Here is a 19,037-nt window from a genome sequence, read left to right as displayed (position 1 = left end):
ATGTGCACCCAATTTCGTTTTTGATCACTGAAACTTGTCAGGAGCTCATTTTTTCTCATTTTCCACAAGGAGTGTGGTTGAGTATGAAATGGCTGCTTCAAAATCAAAATGGCTGACTTCCTGTTCAATTTGGCGCATACGTCCATGAGACTGTTTTGTGTGCCCTGTTGTTATAGAAATGGCCACCTCATTTTGTGTCCTTTTGTAAAACTGGTGTGGAGGGCTATTTTTTTTTTTCTCTTACTTTCCAGGCGAGTGCAATTGAGTTAGAAATGGCTGCTTCAAACCAAAATGGCCGACTTCTTGGTCAATTTGCGGAATGGGCCCGTGAGACTTTTCCTTATTATAGGCACAGCTGACCAATTTTGTGTCTATCAGTGAAATTTGTGTCAGGGTTTTTCCTCTACTTCAAATGGGGTCTGACTGAGTGCATAAACAAAATGGCCGACTTCCTTTACAATTTCTGGCATGGGTCCTTGAGACTTTTTCATGTGTCCTATTATGATAGATACATTCAACGTTTTTGGTGGTGATCAGTGACCCTGGTGTCAGGGGATAATTGTTATAACACCTAAGAGTATGTATTGGGTATGTATTGCCGACAACCTCACGATACGATACGCATCGCGATACATATGTATCCCAATACTTGATCTTCAAGACGATACATATCTCGATATTTTACATTAAATTTACTTGCATTTTATAACAGTCATATGTATACCTAAAGGATATGTTTATTATGCTGGATGACAAAAAAATTTTGTTGGTGGTAAACCACAAGAGCTACTAAGTGGCATGCCTCGTCTAAATATGTACACGCTGCAGAGCAAGGAGCAGTTTTCAGACACACCGGGAACATTTATTAATAGGCATGAGCCAATATGAGCAAAAATATCAAAAGTATTAAAATTACAGCTCTTAAAATGTGCTTATTTGAAATATTTGGAGAAATAAAAACAGCATTTGTTTTCATGTAACACATTCTATTACGTTTTTTAAACAAAATATAGGAAAATTGGTACTTTAAGACACAGTTTATAAATAAATATTGATATTCTTCCTCTGCTTTCATTTTTCTTAGAAAGACACCGTTTCCAATCACTGGTGAACTATTTTTGCATTAATTGAAGGCAATTAACTTAAGACGCTGCTGTTTTTTTATTTTTTCGGTACAATGCAAGCTGCAAAGGCACCCGTGTCTCCTCTGCTCCCACTTCTCCTGCGCAACTTCAAAGAGGCTGTAAAGCTGTACAGCCTGACGCCTGCGTATCGATACATGTATTGTAATGAGGCCCGCAATGATATATTGCCTTATCGATTTTTTTTTTTAGCACACCCGTAGTATTGGGTGTATTAGCAAGTTTTCTCCCGAAAAGTCTTTTGATTCGATATCAAAATGATATCTCGCGCTTATAAGAGCGCTTTCGCGCCACTAATAATGTAATGGAGGTAATGTAAAATGTATTTTGGCAGATTCTTTTTTAGACGACGAAAGTATACTGATCTGTTCTCAGTTGTAGGTACGTGAGGTGCAAGATAGAGGGAGGTGTCATGCTAAGTCATTGTGGATGCACAGCTGCTGTGTGATGCAACGCACACACATACACATACACGCACATATAGACAGCAGGCAGGAGACGAGCCAATGAGGCATTTGGTGCAGACACTCTGTTTGTGACACCTTGTGGCGGAGGAGAGGGGGTGGAGAGAGAGAGAGAGAGAGAGAGGATGAAAGCCGAGGATGAAGCGAGGGAGGAGGATGATTAGGACGAGCAGATGTAGCGGCGTCGCAACCAGAGAGGAGAGCTTCACTTTCTCCTTCACCCACCCTCCTCTTCCTCCTCCTCATCCCCGTCGTGAGTCACGGCCATCATTTCAGGTGAGACCGCCTCTTTTTATCTACGCCCCTCCTCTTCCTCCAACTTCTGTCAGACTTGAGCTCACTTCTTCAAGCCACCACGTCGGCGGAGACGGAGCGATAATCACGCTACGTGTGCGTCTCGGGGAGCTGACATGCCGCCGCAGCGTCAGGACCGCCCCAGAGCATCCTCCTCCGCATCTTGATTGACAGCCGAGCATCATTACCGGCGCTGAGAGGTACGTTGCGGGAATTTCTGTGAGTTGCTGTTGATTCTCACCATGTCTTTTGAGTCATAATATGTTTTTACCGTGTGTTGCTACCAGGAAAGTTTCAATAAGTCCTAAGTTACTGGGGGGGAAGAAACCAATTCCTGATTACTAAAATTTCAACTAAGTCAGGTCAAGTCATTTACTAGTAGTGTTGTTCCGATACCGTTTTTTGGCTCCTGATACCGATACCGATACCCAGCTTTGCAGTATCGGCCGATACCGATACCATACCGATACTTAAGTTTTTTTTTCCCTCAACGTGAAAAAGCTATCCTGCCATTGGTTCAGAGCATTGAAGGGCCAATAGGATCTTAGATCGGCATGCAGTGAACATGTCACATATCAGTGAATGTCGTGCACCAGCAAGACACAAGATGCTGCATCCAAAATCCTATATTAGCGTTGGAATTAATGGTAGCGGCATGTTACTTGTGAGTAGTCACCGATACCGATACCACTAGTTTAAATCAGTATCGGCACCTCTGCCGATACCAGTATCGGTATCGGAACAACCCTATTTACTAGGATGAATCATGTGATAAGTGAAGTCATGCAGTCTTGCTCAGTCGCGACATTTCGTTGCACATTAGCCACTTTAAACTCAATAGCTTCACAGAATGCAATAGGAAACCTTTATTGTCATTGTATGGTGCAGTACAATGAAATAGTGGAGCTGCTATATACTAAACAATGCTGAATTATGCAAAGCAAATGGTAGCAATGCACTCATGTTTTTGTGTAACGTCTAAATGGAGTCAGATGTTGAATGGATAAAGTAAGCAATACTAAATTTTGCAATACTGTAATTGCATTATAGTTAGCGCTATAGTTACCAACCTAAGTTCTGTTTAATGGTCCAAAACAAGTCTCCATTTTATTTCAACAGTACTTTGACTTGCTGAAAATTTAGCAACTTAGTTAAAGAACAACTGAACAGACTGCTGTACTTCTTTTTTTTTTTTTTTTTTCTTAGGTATTTGGGCCTCATTTTTGGACTGATGTTGACCAGCAGCAACAACAATATCCTCGGCACCAGCCAACAGGTAATGTGAATTTAAAAATGCAAATTTAAAATTAAAATTGTATTTCTGTAGTCTATATTTAATATATAATAAAAATAGTATTCCTGCAATTGGCTGGCAACCAGTTCAGGGTGTACCCCGCCTACTGCCCTTAGCCAACTGGGATAGGCTCCAGCATCCCACGTGACCCTTGTGAGGAATAAGCGGTTCAGAAAATGGGTGGGTGGGTAAAAATAGTATTTGACAGTACAAATCTATAATAATCTTATTAAGCCATTAAAAAAAAAACAATTATTTATGGTGGAAAGATGATGCAGGCCTATTTGAGCTATGACTTCAGGTGCATCTTTAAAAAAATCCTATAAAATCGATAGGATTATTGCTAAATAATAATAGATAAGATCATTACCTACACACATCACCAAACCCATACAGCCCCACCAGTCTCCCCCCGCTACATCGGCGTTACTCAAAAATTTAGTTAATGTGAAATCTGGGCCTGTTTAATTGAACACAAAAGTTATTCTGTTGCCTGAAAGGCAACGAGGGGATACACCGGTTAATTGTACCTTCTGCTATCCTAGCTGAAGAGTATTTCATTGTTCTGCCTTACGTCGCTGGCACAGATAAATGAACAAAGACGCATTATAATAATTTCCGAGCCAATTACTCAAAGTGAAATTGGATAATTTACCCACTTCACCGTTGGCTGACTTTGGTGCAGGCAGTGCAGGTTCAGCTCCCTTTCAGTGACTGTGCGAATGTGAGAGTGAAGATGTGTGCCCCTGCCTGGCGACCAGTCAAGGGTGTAGCGCGCCTTTCCCCCAAAGTCCGTTCGGATAGGCTCCAGCTCACCCGCGACCTTGAACAGGATAAGCAGTATAGAAAATGGATGGTTGGGTGGATAATTTCCCACGGCACACGCACACACACTAATGTGCGCAGTACAGTGGTAGGGAATGACTGACGTAAGCAACTTCTCCAAGCAATCAAGTAAGTGCTGCTTAGCAGAAGCTAACGCTGTTAGCTAACACTAATCTGCTCAGCCGACAAAACTCAAATGTAGCTCTGCTTACCTATTGGCCTTGAAATGATAGTTATTATTTTATTGCGACAGTGGTGCCTTGACTTTTTAGTTTAATTCGTTCATGATTTGTAAGACTTTAATCCATTTCAGCTCCTAAAAACGGCAGTTTTCTGTTTTGTTTGGTTTTTTAAAGCAAATAGCCTTGAATTGGCTTGAAAAACTAGTAAGATTGAGGCACTTTTAAGTCAAGGTGCCTCTATTTGTGTACAAGCGATCTGTATTCATATATCTGTATTTGTATTGTTCCTAGTAAAAGATTACGAAGAGCATCACCTCAGGTTTCACTTAAAAAAAAAAGAAAAAAAAGACCATTCTGACATAGTAAAGTATAAAAAAAAATTCTTTACGATATGTTATATGCAACCCCACTCATCTAAACACAGTATTCTGATTAATATTGCATTTATGGAACAGGAATTAATTCATTCGTTCCCGGCCATTTTCACAGAAGCAATCCCGTTCGCTCCCGGCTGTTTTACTGGATTTTGACTGATTTTGCAAGACCCACAGAATATTGTGTTCTATTGCTATAAAAACCTGGAACCTATCAAAAGAAAGATTAAGGAAAAGTATATTTCTATCTGTTTCCGTTTTGCAGCAATTCGCATTAGAATATAGCTAAGTTTAATTAATTTTCACAAATCTATTTAAAATTGTGAGTAATTGAGCCTTTTTTTTCAACATGGCCCTGGTTGATTTCCTTTGCTCTGCTGCCACCAGCTGGCTGTTTGTGTGATAACTACAATTTCTGCAACCGTTCTTTGCAGTTGAGAGGCTGCGTCAAAGCCTTCTGTATGCTCTAGCAATAAAAAAAACAAAAAACACAAAAAACGTATAAATACGTCTTTGCGACTCTTAAAACAGTGTTAATAAAAAAGAACGTATTTATACATTTTTGGGAGCAAATGAGTTAAACAGCAGAATCCATCCATTTTTATACATCTCGGGGTGCGGCCATTTTGCTACTGGCTATTGACTGAAAATGACATCACGGTTAACGACACAAGTGGCAACCACAGATAACAACCAATCATGGCTTGGCTTGCGAATGTCACATGACCAAACAAAGAAATCCAGTGAGCCGTTATTGGCCGTCACTTAAGCCCTGAGCGACTGTGATGTCATTTTCAGTCGACAGCAAGTGACAAAATGGCCGCCCCCTTTGATGGATAAAAATCGGTGGAATTTGCTGCTTAATTCATATTCCACAAACGTAATATTAATCAGAATGCCTTGTTTAGACTAGTGGGAATGAGATGTAACATTGTCAAGAAAATGTTTGCTTAAAAAAAAAAAGGATTCCTGTCAGTATGGTCCAAAAACTGAGCCTCTAAAATAGCTCTTTAAAATCAGTAGGGTCCTCATTTTGACACATTTTACGGCTGCAAAAAGTCAAAGCCGTTTCCCCAACAGACGATAGTTAGCTTCGTTTAATTGCGCCGCTAAAGGCGCAGGGGTGGCGCGGAAGGCCAGCGGGCGTCCCGGCAGGCTTCATTATCTTGGCCGTGGCGGTGAAAGGCGGGAATACGCGGCGGAGGCGGGAGGATGAAAGAGCCGTAGCGGGATATTACCTGATCAAAAGAAGAAGGTGCTGGCAGGCGGAGCTGATAAGCTTTTGCTCATCGCCGCCTCGAACACCGCAAGTAGAGCCGGAAATACACCTCGGAATTCTTCCGTCAAAACGGCACATAAATTCCATATAGTGGCGCTCTATTTTTAGACATTCAGCGAAGCCAAGAGGTGATTCGCTCCATTGAAATGTGACTCTTTAAGGCCATGACATAACATAAGTCCTGATCTACGTATTGTGGTCCGGTCGCTCATCTCACCTTTGGTCTGCCTGCTGAAATATGAAACATTTTCAATTTCATCGTCATTCTTTCAGGCGTGGTTTCAGTTTGAGGGAAGTTTGCTGCAGCTCTTGTTGCCCTCAGTCTCATCTTGGATAAAATTACCATCATTTAATGCGGTGTGGTTTTGGCAGTTTTCAGTTGAAAAGATGTTAGTTTTATTAAATGAAAACTGTGTGTGTGTGTGTGTGTGTTGGCGTGTGCGTTTGCGTGTGTGAGAGAGAGCGAGAGAGCGGAGCATTTATCCCATCAGTCGCATGTCACGTTGTAATCTTCTTATAACGCGCAACGGGGGGGGAAAAAAAACAGCAAAAAGCCGCTTTTGATTCGCATTTGGCAGCTCTAATCTTGTCCCCCCCCCCAAATCCCCTCAGAGATGATTTTTGTCAATATTCGACTGAAAATATGAACATTCCGTGCACGTAATCATGCTGGTGTTCATGTTCATAAGGAATGTCTTTTTAAAGCAACGATAAATCATCGTTTTGAGTGTTAAATAATGTTTGGCCTTTGTGTGCATTTGTAATCCCATCCTTGTTTTTTTTTATGTCATTCCTGTTTTAATCTGTGAGGATCAGCAAGATCTAAGGCTGTGGAATTATTTTTAATAATCTACTTGAATAATCCAATTCTATCTCATATGCAAACTCGCGAGCCCTCCCATTTCCCCAAATTTTTAGTTGAGTTTTTTTTTTTTTTTTTTTCTCCTGTTACATACATAAACAGATCCATATTCTGTTTGAAGTCTCAAGATTTCAGGGCTTTGTACTCCACATTGGTACAAGAAGCCTTTTGACTTTTAGTGTGGAGATATAGGTGTCAAAACCTTTTGTCAATGTACATTTGTATAAATGTTATTTAAAAAAAAAATCAGTGGCACAAAACCCCAGGAATGTTGCAAAATGTGCCATGGACTATTAATTTGTACAATTGTTGCCATCTGACCTAAATACTTGAGTACCTTTCTCCAGACAAATACAGGACTGTCTCAGAAAATTAAAATATTGTGATAAAGACCATTATTTTCTGTAATGCAATTAAATAAGCAAAAATGTCATACATTCTGTATTCATTACAAATCAACTGAAATATTGCAAGCCTTTTATTGTTTTAATATTGCTGATTATGGCTTTTTTTTTTTTTTACCTGGTCTGAGGAAATATTCTAATATTCTGAGATTGGATATTAGAGTTTTCTTAAGCAAGAATCAGCAATATTAAAATAATAACAGTCTTGCAATATTTCAGTTGATTTGTAATGAATCCAGAATGTATGACATTTTTTTTTTTTTTATTGCATTACAGAAAATAAAGAACTTTATCACAATATTCTAATTTTCTGATACAGTCCTGTATATAATGTAATATAATATAACTATATTAGCAAGGCAAGGTAGCTTTATTTATATAGTGCATTTCATGTACAAGGTAACAGTGTGCTTCACATGGTTACGAAAAAACATTTAAAGGCAAAATAATTCAGAACATTTAAAAAATAGAACAATTTAAGACGTTTAAAAGCGAGAAATAAAACATAGTTAACAAAAATTACTAAAAGAACAAAGAGCAAAATACATCATTTTGGAAACATCCACTGTAGAAATGCTCTAAATCACATGAATCATAGGTATGGAATTGCATAGTTTTTAACCTGGATTTAAATGGAATTAACACTTGGGGCAGCTTCTTCCATTTGCATGCAGCATAACAGCGTTATGCTGATGCACCATGTTTGCTTTACACTGTGGTCTCCACTAATTGACCTGAGTCTACTGACCTATACCATTTCTTTCATGTATAAATATACAGACAGGTTAGTTTAATTTAAGCCCCAATAGAACCACCTGTCATCCTTTAGTGGTGCATTCCTTCATTCCCAAGAAAAACCCTATTGCTTTTCAAAACACACCAAGATGCTTAAGGTCGCTGAGTTGTTGTCAAGCAGGAGGTGTCATCCCCAAATGTGAGCGAGCAAGATGGAGAGCTCTACCACTACCGGGCTTGTCGCCATGGAGACCAACATCTTCCCTCGCATCTTATTCTCACTTTTCCCGGTGCAAAGCTCCCAAAGTAGCAATCACACTTTATTTTTATTTATTTTTTTAATGCTGTCTGCTTCTCGTCTACTTCTTCAATCTTCTTGTACCCCCACCAGCACCGCTTCTTCCTTCCATTAGTGTACGCTGTCATTTGTCCTCAATGACAAACAGCCGAATGTCACTTTGACATCTAATCACCTCGCCCACACTCACGGATGATTGGCACGTCCCAGGTGATGTCATCCCGCAGCCGTGATGGACCATAAAGCAGCGCTCATAAAATGAAATATCTTTATTGTAGTCTCCCTGACAAAGAAGCTCCTCCTCCACCACCTCATGAATTATTTATGAAACACAGCAGGCTTCCATGAGTGCATGCTGACAACACGTTTTAATTTTTCTTCGCAACATGCTGAATTAGACCAAAAAAAATTAATTAAGTTCAGCAAACTGGGAATCATTATGTTGTGATGCTGCTTACTTAGTTTGTTAGATAGAAACAGATTTATGGAAAAATAGGGCTGGATTCAAGAAGACGTTTTAAAATTTTGGTCCAGATAAAGGTGCGGACAATTATTTATTTTTGTTTGTTTGCAGTCATATTTTATGGAAGCGTAGAGCTGCCAACGTGGAGTAAACATTTTTGGCTGGCGAGTATGTTCGAACATACTCGCAAATATGTTCGAACATACTTGCAAATGTGTTCGAACGTATTGAAATGTGTTTGAACATACTCGCAAATATGTTCGAACATAGTTGCAAATATGTTCGAACGTATTGAAATATGTTTGAACATGCTCGCAAATATGTTTGAACATACTCACAATTATGTTCGAACATACTCGCAAATATGTTTGAACATACTCACAAATATGTTCGAATGTACTTGTAGGCTAAATGCTACAAAGTTAGCATACCTTCCCATAATGCAATGGGGTATTGCGCTTGCACAGCAATCGATCTTCGGGACAGAGCCTCGTGGACAGGGAAAATTCAGTAAGTAAACGTCGTTTGGTTATTATTTTGTATGACTTTATTGTTAAGTCGAGTATGTTCAAACATATTTGCGAGTATGTTTGAACGTATTTGCGAGTGTGTTCGAAAATACTCGCCAGTCAAAAATGTTTACTCCACATTGGCAGCTCTACGCTTCCCTAATATTGGCTGGCTGGTTGGTTCATGACAGAATTACAAAAGAAGCTGCTCCTAGCTAGCTAATTATTTAATGAGTTAGTTTGTGTGTTCATTTGTTTGTTCCTTCATTAGCTGGTAACAGAATTACATCAAAATTAGGCTGGGCCAAACAGAAGCTACTATTACTTAGGTTGTTAGCACGCTAGCTAGCTTTCTAGCTGGCTAGCTTGAATTACGCAAACAATTGATACGGGTGGGTATAGATTTGGATATTTATTTTTGGTTAGAAACAACAACAGCACAATTACAAAAAGAGCATACATTGAACAACATTCAAACACATTAGAAGAAGACTTTAAAAAACATTTAAAAGTAAAGCAAAGAAATACAAGTAGGTTTCTGAAATTGCTAATAGAAAAAAAACGTTTAAAAAATGTTTAAAAAAAATGGGAGAAAGCAAAGTTTTTTTTAACCTGGATTTACACTTTACACTCAAGGCTGACTTCACTTCTATTGGCAGTTTAGTCCATTTGCGTGCAGCATAACAACTCAATGTGGATGCACCATGTTTGCTTCACCATACTTGCTCCACTAAGTGACCCAGGTCTGCAAACCTCAGAGCCCTACCTGGGTTTATATTCAATCAGCATTTTGTATTAAGTGACTTGTGGAATTATTCCAAAAGTACACCCAAAATGTACTTTAAATGTATTTTGGGCCAGTTACATTTTGGTACAGATCCAGTGATCCAGAGTCATTTATTTCCACTGTTTGGCCATCACAGCCCAAGTGTAGCGTTGGGGAAGCATGCATTTTTAAAGAGACGTACTCCCCCCTGCATCAGCGGGACGAGAGTAATTGCTGGAAGGGGAGAAACTAACTGCATGCCCCCCCCCCACCCCCCTTCCCCTCCTCCACCTTTTGATGAATAAGTAAACACGTACAAGGCGGCAGTTGCTTTAAAAGTCTCAGAGTGGGAGGACCGACGACCGGCTGTTTACTCGTTGATGATTGCAACATGCACACACACAAACACACGCACAAACGCGCACACACGTGTTGCTTGGAGAGGCTGCGTCAGCGCTCACACATTTTCACATTTCAAAAGCAGCACATATTGATGCAGAATGGAATTTTTCCATTCATTTATCTTGTATGTAAATATTTAAATTGATTTCTTAATAATAGAAATACTGGTAAAATTAAAAATTGTATATATTCTGTATTTATTTGTATTAAATAATTGGCTAATTAATTGTGAATTGAACACAATTGATCTTTCTTTTTTTTTTAGAATTAATATAAATTATTGTGCCTATATGTATTTTTTTAAATTAATTTAGCTCATTAAGTAATTGGTGGGTTGATTTATTTTATATATATATATATATATATATATATATATATATATATATATATATGTGTATATATATGTATATATATATATATATATATATATATATATATATATATATATATATATGTGTATATATGTATATATTAAAAAAATAGCAATTATTTTACAGTTTTACAGTACTATTTTAAGTTTTACAAAAGTAGTGTATATTTTGTATTCACATGATGAGCAATTGGTTAAATAATTATCAACAGTATCATTTTAAAGTGAAAATGAATCATCTATTCTTCACCGTTGTGTGAACTATTTTGCATACACATTTGAACATTTTTAGTGTCGTTAAACACCTGGTTAAGTATATTTAAATTCATTTAAAATGATTCAGTTAAAATGAAAATGATTATTTTACTGTTAAATTAAACTATTATACGTACACGTTTTAACTTAAACGTCTGTATCAGATGTACACAGGTCACTTCATTAGGTACGCCAGCGAGAACAATCTGCCTATATAAATATAATAATGCTCACATTTTGGTCACCTTACGTGGCTACATGATAAAATATTAGAAGCAGCTCCACGTTTGAAGAAAGAACAGCCACAATAATTCTTGTATAATGTCAATTAGATTGTGCAGGTGTACCTAATGAACCGGCCTGTGCCGGTCATTTACGATATGAGCGATGAGGGTCTGAGTGGCAGAGTACAATTCATCATCCGGACATGCAAAGTCAAGCAGAATTTTGATGCATTACTCTGAATCAAAATATCCGTGTGGTGGGGGGAACAATCAGTGCAGCTGCAGGTCCAGGAAGGTTAAAAAGGGTACACGAGTATTAAAATTCAGAAAAAAATTTGAGGTGATTGTCATATGAGAATACTATTGGAACAGTAAGGTCACTTCCTTTGCATGTTGTTGTATACTGAAGGTTTCACATCAAATGTTCAGAATTCCAGCTTTTATTTTGTGGTATTTACATTTTTGTAGTGTATTTACCTTTTTGTTTGAAGCCACCCACTTTTCAAGTGGGCAAAAGTATTGGAACACGTGAGTAATAGGTGTTTGTAGTTGCTCAGGTGTTGCCTTTTAGATTGATAATTGCTTCAAAGTGATGTAGTTCTTGTGTTTCACCTGTGAATACCGCATTTGTTTGCATTTTGTTCAGTGGCTTTTCAAACATGAACTTGTTCTTGAGCTTTTGTCCAATTGCTACCATATTAAAGCACAAATACTAGATAGATGGATATTGAGTTTTTGTCAATGCCTGTGGACGGAGTTTAATTAATCGCCAGGAAAGTAATAACACAGCTGCGCAAGGCCAAATTTCTTGTGTGTGATGGTCACGCCCTGAGGACTACACTTTTTGTAGTAGCGCAACACAATCTTATTACAGCAATGAGTCATGTGGCATTAATGAAAACAGACTCATTGTGATCTCCGCATCTTTCGTGCAACGCATCCTCAATGCATTCGTGGCGGTATCAGCATCGTACTCGATATTCACAATTGTCGATACTCAGTGTAGCGGCTATCCAACGTTCCAACTGCTGTGATAAAAACGGCCAAAGGCCATCAGAGCGAGGACGCTGCCTTTTTAACACATTCATTGCCAGACCAGAAAAAAATATGCATCATTTGACGTCTTTTTCCGTCAATGGCAGTGAATGAGTTAAACATGGTAAAAATCAATGAAGCAATTATAAATTGTTGATATAATGTACAGCAGGGGTGTCCAAACTTTTTCCTCTGAGGGCCACATACAGAAAAATAGAAAGCTGCAAAGGCCACTTTGATTTTTTTTCTTAGTTATTTATTAACACATTCATTGCCAGACCAGAAAAAAATGCGTCATTTGACGTCTTTTTCCGTCAATGGCAGTGAATGAGTTAAATGGCAGCCTCACCGCAAAACTCAATGAGAAAATGGGTCATGTTTGCTTCCTGACACGTCGGTGAAACCCGACTTGCATGGAAGCATGAATGTGCGGCTCTGACACAATTATTGGCTCACGTGTACTTCATGCAGCTCCTTTTTTTTTTTTTTTTTTTAACATGGATAACTGTCATCCACCCATTTTTATAGAGCGCTTGTCCTCATTAGGGTCGCTGGTGAGCTGCAGCCTTTGCCAACTGACTGGGGGAGAGGCGTGGCACACTTTTGATTTGTCGCTAGACAATCGCAGTGCACAAATGGACAAACAGGCATTCACACTCGCGTTTGTGCGTATGTTCAGTTAGGTTCTACATTCTCACATATGGGACTATCTAGACACAAAACTCGGGTGAACGTGAGTGTGAGGGCCCTATTTTCTTGCCCAACACAAGTCTAGTGTTTGTTTTCTTTTGGCGTTTTGCTTGCTATTGTGTACTGTTGTGGGACGGAATGCAGCTGACTTCCAGCCAATTGAAGCGGCTCCCCTCATTCCCATTAATATCCGGGCAGTGGAAGCACACACGGTGCCTAAAATTGCGGAAGCAGAAATTGACTCGCTGGGGTCCGCGCAAGTTAGTGTGCACAAAGTGTACAGACAACTGCAAGATTTCAAGTGGCGTGGACAGATGGAGACCGCCTCGCACCCGTGATCGTGAATCTGGGTGATGAAATAAAAACGAAAATGTTTTTAAAAAATTAATGAAGAAAACTAATTGAAACTACATCTTACATTTTATAAAAGTAACTGAAACTGGCTGTAATTGTATCAAAGATGTTTTTTTTTATTTCGTCTTTGTCAATTATGACATAAATGAGCTTTTTTTTTTTTTTTTTCCCTCCTGTACATCCGTACGGAAGAAGGAAGGTCAAACAGTTGTTTGAGAATTGTAGTTTACTTTTTTTTTCCCTCATCTTGCACTCAAAGGACTTCATACACTAAAAAACTAACACTAAAACTAATAAAAATTAGGGTAAATAAAATTTTCAAAAACATTGAACTATTTAAAATGAACACACTTGCTATAAAAAAAATACTAAGACTCACTGAATTTAAAAAGCATATGTCAAAATGAAATAAAATCTCACTATAATGAAAAATCCTAAACTATTAGAACGCTGCTGGTAACCAGTAACAAACGTCACGATACAATATTATCGCGATATGAACCTGACAATATGATAATTGTCACGATATTGTGGGGAGGTCTTAAAATGTAGGTCGCCCAAACATGCCTAATTCAAATTAAACTGCACTAATAAACTAACCACCAGAGGGTGCTGAAACTGCACAAATGAAAATCAACCTGGCCGTTTAAACAGATGTGCTGCTTTTAATGTCTTGACACGACGACGACAATATTGTTGCAGTTTTAATATCGCAATATCGCCGTGATCGTTAGCGACCAATCCTTTTGTACCATGCCCTCCGAGCAAATGTTCTCAACTCCCATTTCCACCCCAATGTTGTACTGTATTGCTGCTGCTGGGTGGAGTCACTGCGGAGTGTTTAAACGGCAGAGGCTGCTGTGGCTGACGCTAATGAGGATAGACGCTCCTTGGCAGTGGTGGCTCTGACCCACATTATTTTAGAGCGCCGCCCTGAGGCCCGTCGAGTCGGGATGGAGAATAACGGCCAACCAGGATGTTTCATTTTGAATAAAAAGAGTCTCCGAGAGTTCCAGTAGGTGCTGACATGTTGTTGAGCACACAATGTTGTGTGCGCCAATGTTTGTATTCTGGCGCCGCCATTTTGTGTGCATCCAAGTTTATGTTTGTTCTGCCCGGCCTGCCTCCGATCTTATATTATGTGGAGACAACATCTTAAGCAACGCTTAGCATTCCAGTCAATTGACGGGGCCTGTCCACAATGTTGTGTGCCCCCGTGTTGTAGTAGAGTCTTAAAAGCGTTATTGATGCCTTCCTGCAGTGAGTCGACAGCCCGCAAAGTCAAAAGCAAAGCCGAAGCATCAATCACCTCACATGAGTAGCGTTTACAACAAGTGTGTCATCCATCTTGATGAGGCCGAAAGTGCAGGGGGGGGGGGGGTCCTCCGCAACGGGGCACCACCGCTCTCCACGCAAAAGCGGGATTAAACGTCTCTCTCAAGGGCACCTTGATGGAGGCTCCCTTTTCCACCATTAAACACGAAAACAATGATTGGCATTCAGAGCCACCTGTCATTGTTGTCATCAAAAACGAAGAAGAGGATGGAGGAAGCAGCAACGAAATAAAACAAGATGGCAGAGATGCGTCATAAAAGCGTGTCAACACACAGGACTTTATTCGTCCGTGGACGTGACTTCATTTCCATATTAATGTATTGCGTGCGACCATGGGATTGCGGGAGGTTGCCGTTCAGTCGGAGAAGATTAAAATAATAATAATAATAATAATTTCTCAGCTGCAGTGTTAATTTCGTCAACGAAATCTAAACAAAAATAATTTTGTCAACACACGTTTTTCACCAGACTAAAACTCGACTGAACTGAACTAAAACTCTCATGAATAAACAATAACTGGGACTAAATCAGTCTGCGTTTTCGTCGACGAATGAAGACGAGACAAAAATCTACTACACTTAATAAAAACTGGACTAAAATCTATGGACATTTTAGTTCAGGAACAAAAATGACGAAAATTATATGATTTTGTAAAATCTTGTCTTGTAATACTGTCATGTGACACACCCCCTTTAAAATCTGCAGCTAGCAAGAGTAATATGCACAAACACATGAGACAGACAGGAGGTGGATTCACAGTTAAAATAAAAATAAAAAAGTAAATTATAGTTATAACATTAATCCAACGGCTATAACATTCCAACAATAATGTTAATCCGACCTCTAACTAATGCTGGCTGATTTGCTAGCTCATAGCATGGAGCCTGAGTAGCCAATTATTGATATACAGTAATTGTGTGTCGAGTTGTTTTTCATCAAAAAGATACCTACTGTCTGAAGCCAGCTGGGAGAGGCTCCAGCACCCCCGCAACACTTGTGAGGAGCAAGCGGTTAAGAAAATGGATGGATGGATTGTTTTACATTTGAAATGTTCATTGTCCTGACAAAACTAGACGAAAACGTTGACAGTTTTTGTTGACTAAAACTAGATGAATAAAATGATGTTTTCTAAAAGGCTAAAATGCTAATTACAGTCGACTAAACAGGTGAGGTTGACCATGTTAAAAACTAACAAGCGTTGAAACTGGACTAAAACTGAGACAAAATTTTAAAATGGCGCATAAGATTAACACTACTCAGCTGCACTGGGTGTCCACCAGGGTTCTGATAGTTTTATCATTTTCATTATAGTTTGTTTTCAGTGTTTTTTTTTTTTTTTATTTAGTTAGTTTTAATTAGTTTTCAGTCAACTGTCAACAGGATTATTTTTAGTTATCCAACTGAAAAAGCTTAAATTTGGCATCTCCCATTTCCTCTGCTACAAACTCAACGTTAACACACAGACGGCCACTGGCTAATCGACAAACTTCAGCGTACTTAGCGCCACCCCACTTGAGAAAGCTAGTAATGACGAGTATGAATATTACAATGCGTGGAATCCTTTGTCATGATTCCCGGTAGTGAGAGGCGGCATGCTGAGGTTCATGTGGAAGTCTGCGGACAAGATGAGGTGCCTGAGGAAGAGATCCACGCTGCCGCTGCTGGGATTCCTGGTCGCCTTCCTGCTGCTCTTCAACCTCTACGTGGACATGGACGGATATGTTTTGGTGAGTAGCAAGGATTTGCGGTTTCGTTTTTGATTCACGACACTTATTCCGACATAAAAAGAAGACTCAACCAGGGCTGTTAACTCATTCACTGCCAGCCCAGTTGAAAAGGATTTTTGACGTCTATAGCCGTCAATGGCACTGAATGAGTTAATAGAAATAGGACGTGAAGAAAGAAGAATGTCCCCAAGTTATTATTATTGTTACTATTTTCACAACAGGAGGCAGAAAAGCGCCAGCTGGGCGAGGCGTTGATGCATCCTGCCAGCTCGGAGCGATACATCCACACCTTCAGAGACTTGTCCAACTTCTCCGGCACCATCAACGTCACGTACCGCTACCTGGCGGGATTCCCTCTGCCGCGCAAAAGTGGGTATTTTCACACCGTAACAATGTCACTTGGATGTTTGATGATGTGTTGTGTGATATTTTGTCTTCATCAGCCAGAGCTCATTTGTTTGTTGCGCACTGCGTTTTGAAGCATAATGTTTGAACCAAATGTAAAAGTGACGCTGTAGGTCCAGGTTTATTTACCTTACTGTTATGGAGGACCAAAAATGGCAAAAATGATGAATAAATAAATAAATAAATAAAAGAGAAAATAAAAACGGATATAAACATATAATTCAATAATTAAATAAAAATATATATAAATGGTAATAAATACAACACAATATAATAAATAATTAAAATTAAAATAAATAAAATAAATACAAAAAAAATTAGATTCCAAAAATTAAAATAAATATAAAATAAATGTGTAAATAAAAAAAAAATAAAAAAAACAAGATTAAAAAAATAAATATAGAAATATGTGGAAATAAATCCAAAAATACATATTTAGATTTAAATGTCAATTAATAAAAACACTATGCTCTCATATTTGTTTATTTCATGCTGCATAATATACACTGTCAGCATTAAATGCGTCATGAAATGTTATTCAAATGAGGGTGTGGTCCTGGGTGTGTCTAAATAAAATATCGAAATAAATATGAGAGCAGAGCATTTTTATTTATTGATTGACATTTTGATCAATTTCTATATTTATTTATTGTATTTATTTCCACATTTATTTTTATATTTATTTTTATTTTTGGATCTTGTTTTTTATTTTTATATTTATTTTTACTTTTATTTATCTATATAGTATTTGTTTTTATTTAGATTTATATTTTTGTTTTTAATTTTTGAATTATATTTTTTCAATATAATTTCACATTTATTATCTTATTGTTCTAATCTTCCGTCAAAACCTGATTAGCATAATTTGTCCCTTGTCATCATCAGAGTATCTGACCATCGGGCTGTCGTCGGTGAAAAGGAAGCGAGGGAACTACCTCCTGGAGACCATCAAGTCCATCTTTGACCAGTCCAGCTACGAAGAACTGAAGGAGATCGTGGTGGTGGTCCACCTGGCCGACTTCGACTCTCTGTGGTGCGAGAACCTGCTGCAGGAAATCAGCCGCAAGTTCTCGCACCACATCATCGCCGGCCGCCTGCTGGTGATCCAGGCTCCCGAGGAGTACTACCCGTCCCTGGACGGCCTGAAGAGGAACTACAACGACCCCGAGGACCGGGTTCGCTTCCGCTCCAAGCAGAACGTGGACTACGCCTTCCTGCTCAACTTCTGCACCAACCTGTCCGACTTCTACATGATGCTGGAGGACGACGTGCGCTGCTCTCGCAACTTTCTGACGGCGCTGAAGAAGGTGATCGCCTCCCGGGACGGGTCCTACTGGGTGATGCTGGAGTTCTCCAAGCTGGGCTACATCGGCAAGTTGTACCACGCGCGGGATCTGCCGCGCCTGGCGCACTTCCTGCTCATGTTCTACCAGGAGATGCCGTGCGACTGGCTGCTCATCCACTTCCGAGGCCTGCTGGCCCAAAAGGACGTGATTCGCTTCAAGCCGTCGCTCTTCCAGCACATGGGCTACTACTCATCCTACAAGGGAGCCGAGAACAAGCTGAAGGATGACGACTTTGAGGAGGACGCGGCGGACATTCCCGACAACCCGCCGGCGCGCCTCTACACCAACATCGCCGTCTTCGAGAGCTACGACGCCGCCAAGGCCTACAGCGCCGTGGACGAGTACTTCTGGGGAAAGCCCCCGTCCACCGGGGACTTCTTCGTGGTGGTCTTCAACAAGTCGGCCAAGATCTGCAAGATCAAGATCACCACCGGTTCAGAGGACAGACAGAGCGACATCCTCCATCACGGCGCCGTGGAAGTGGGTCAGAGGCGCGTGGAGGGTAAACAAGACGGCCAGTGCGCCTCTTACATCACTCTGGGGGAGTTCCGAGGCGGCATGGTCGAGGTCCAGGACGTGGACCGCAAGATTGGCTTCGACGTGGACTGTGTGCGCATCGTGGTGACAGCTAGTCAGAAGGAGTGGCTCATTATCAGAACCATCAGCTTATGGACCACACATCCCGGCAATCCATTGATCAAGTGACCGAACAAATCGTCAGTGCATCCATGTTGGACAAGAATTGGAAAAAATGTATATTTTCTTGTGTATTTTGTTTTTCAATGATTATTTTCCCTGATAAGTGTCAAATACTATTCAGAATTCATCCTTTATACTTAATTTTCCTAATATAAAACCAGAAATGTGTTCATATGTGTCTGCTGTCTTGTTTTGGAAGTTTACAAGTCAAACTGTTTCTAAAGCAGGTTACTTACATACCGTTAATTGGCAAAGACCAAATTATTGGATGTCGCTAAAGGTGACTGTTGTGGTCTAAAGAGTG

General features: G+C 39.6%; 1 protein-coding gene across 1 annotated transcript; it reads left to right on the top strand.

The window, feature by feature from the left end:
* The first annotated feature begins 41 nt into the window (after positions 1-41).
* Positions 42-18,905, top strand: LOC144016272 (alpha-1,3-mannosyl-glycoprotein 4-beta-N-acetylglucosaminyltransferase C-like). The gene is made up of 6 exons (XM_077517170.1): positions 42-1,882; positions 1,957-2,100; positions 3,107-3,176; positions 16,138-16,283; positions 16,505-16,652; positions 17,574-18,905. The coding sequence occupies exons 4-6, from the start codon at positions 16,149-16,151 to the stop codon at positions 18,737-18,739; spliced, it is 1,449 nt and encodes a 482-aa protein (XP_077373296.1). The 5' UTR covers positions 42-1,882; positions 1,957-2,100; positions 3,107-3,176; positions 16,138-16,148; the 3' UTR covers positions 18,740-18,905.
* Positions 18,906-19,037: the final 132 nt, after the last annotated feature.

This window comes from Festucalex cinctus, chromosome 3 (genome assembly GCF_051991245.1).
Source record: "Festucalex cinctus isolate MCC-2025b chromosome 3, RoL_Fcin_1.0, whole genome shotgun sequence".
Classification (NCBI taxonomy): domain Eukaryota; kingdom Metazoa; phylum Chordata; class Actinopteri; order Syngnathiformes; family Syngnathidae; genus Festucalex; species Festucalex cinctus.
The sequence above is the reverse complement of the archived record's forward strand: the minus strand, read 5'-3'. Positions and strand labels throughout refer to the sequence as shown.

What these genes read in the sequence shown, in the direction of transcription:
- LOC144016272 (XM_077517170.1), top strand. Translation starts at nt 16,149, where the DNA reads ATGCTGAGGTTCATGTGGAAGTCTGCGGACAAGATGAGGTGCCTGAGG. An exon ending in ACATGGACGGATATGTTTTG is followed by an intron (nt 16,284 to 16,504) that starts GTGAGTAGCAAG and finishes TTTTCACAACAG; the next exon opens with GAGGCAGAAAAGCGCCAGCT. An exon ending in ATTCCCTCTGCCGCGCAAAA is followed by an intron (nt 16,653 to 17,573) that starts GTGGGTATTTTC and finishes TGTCATCATCAG; the next exon opens with AGTATCTGACCATCGGGCTG.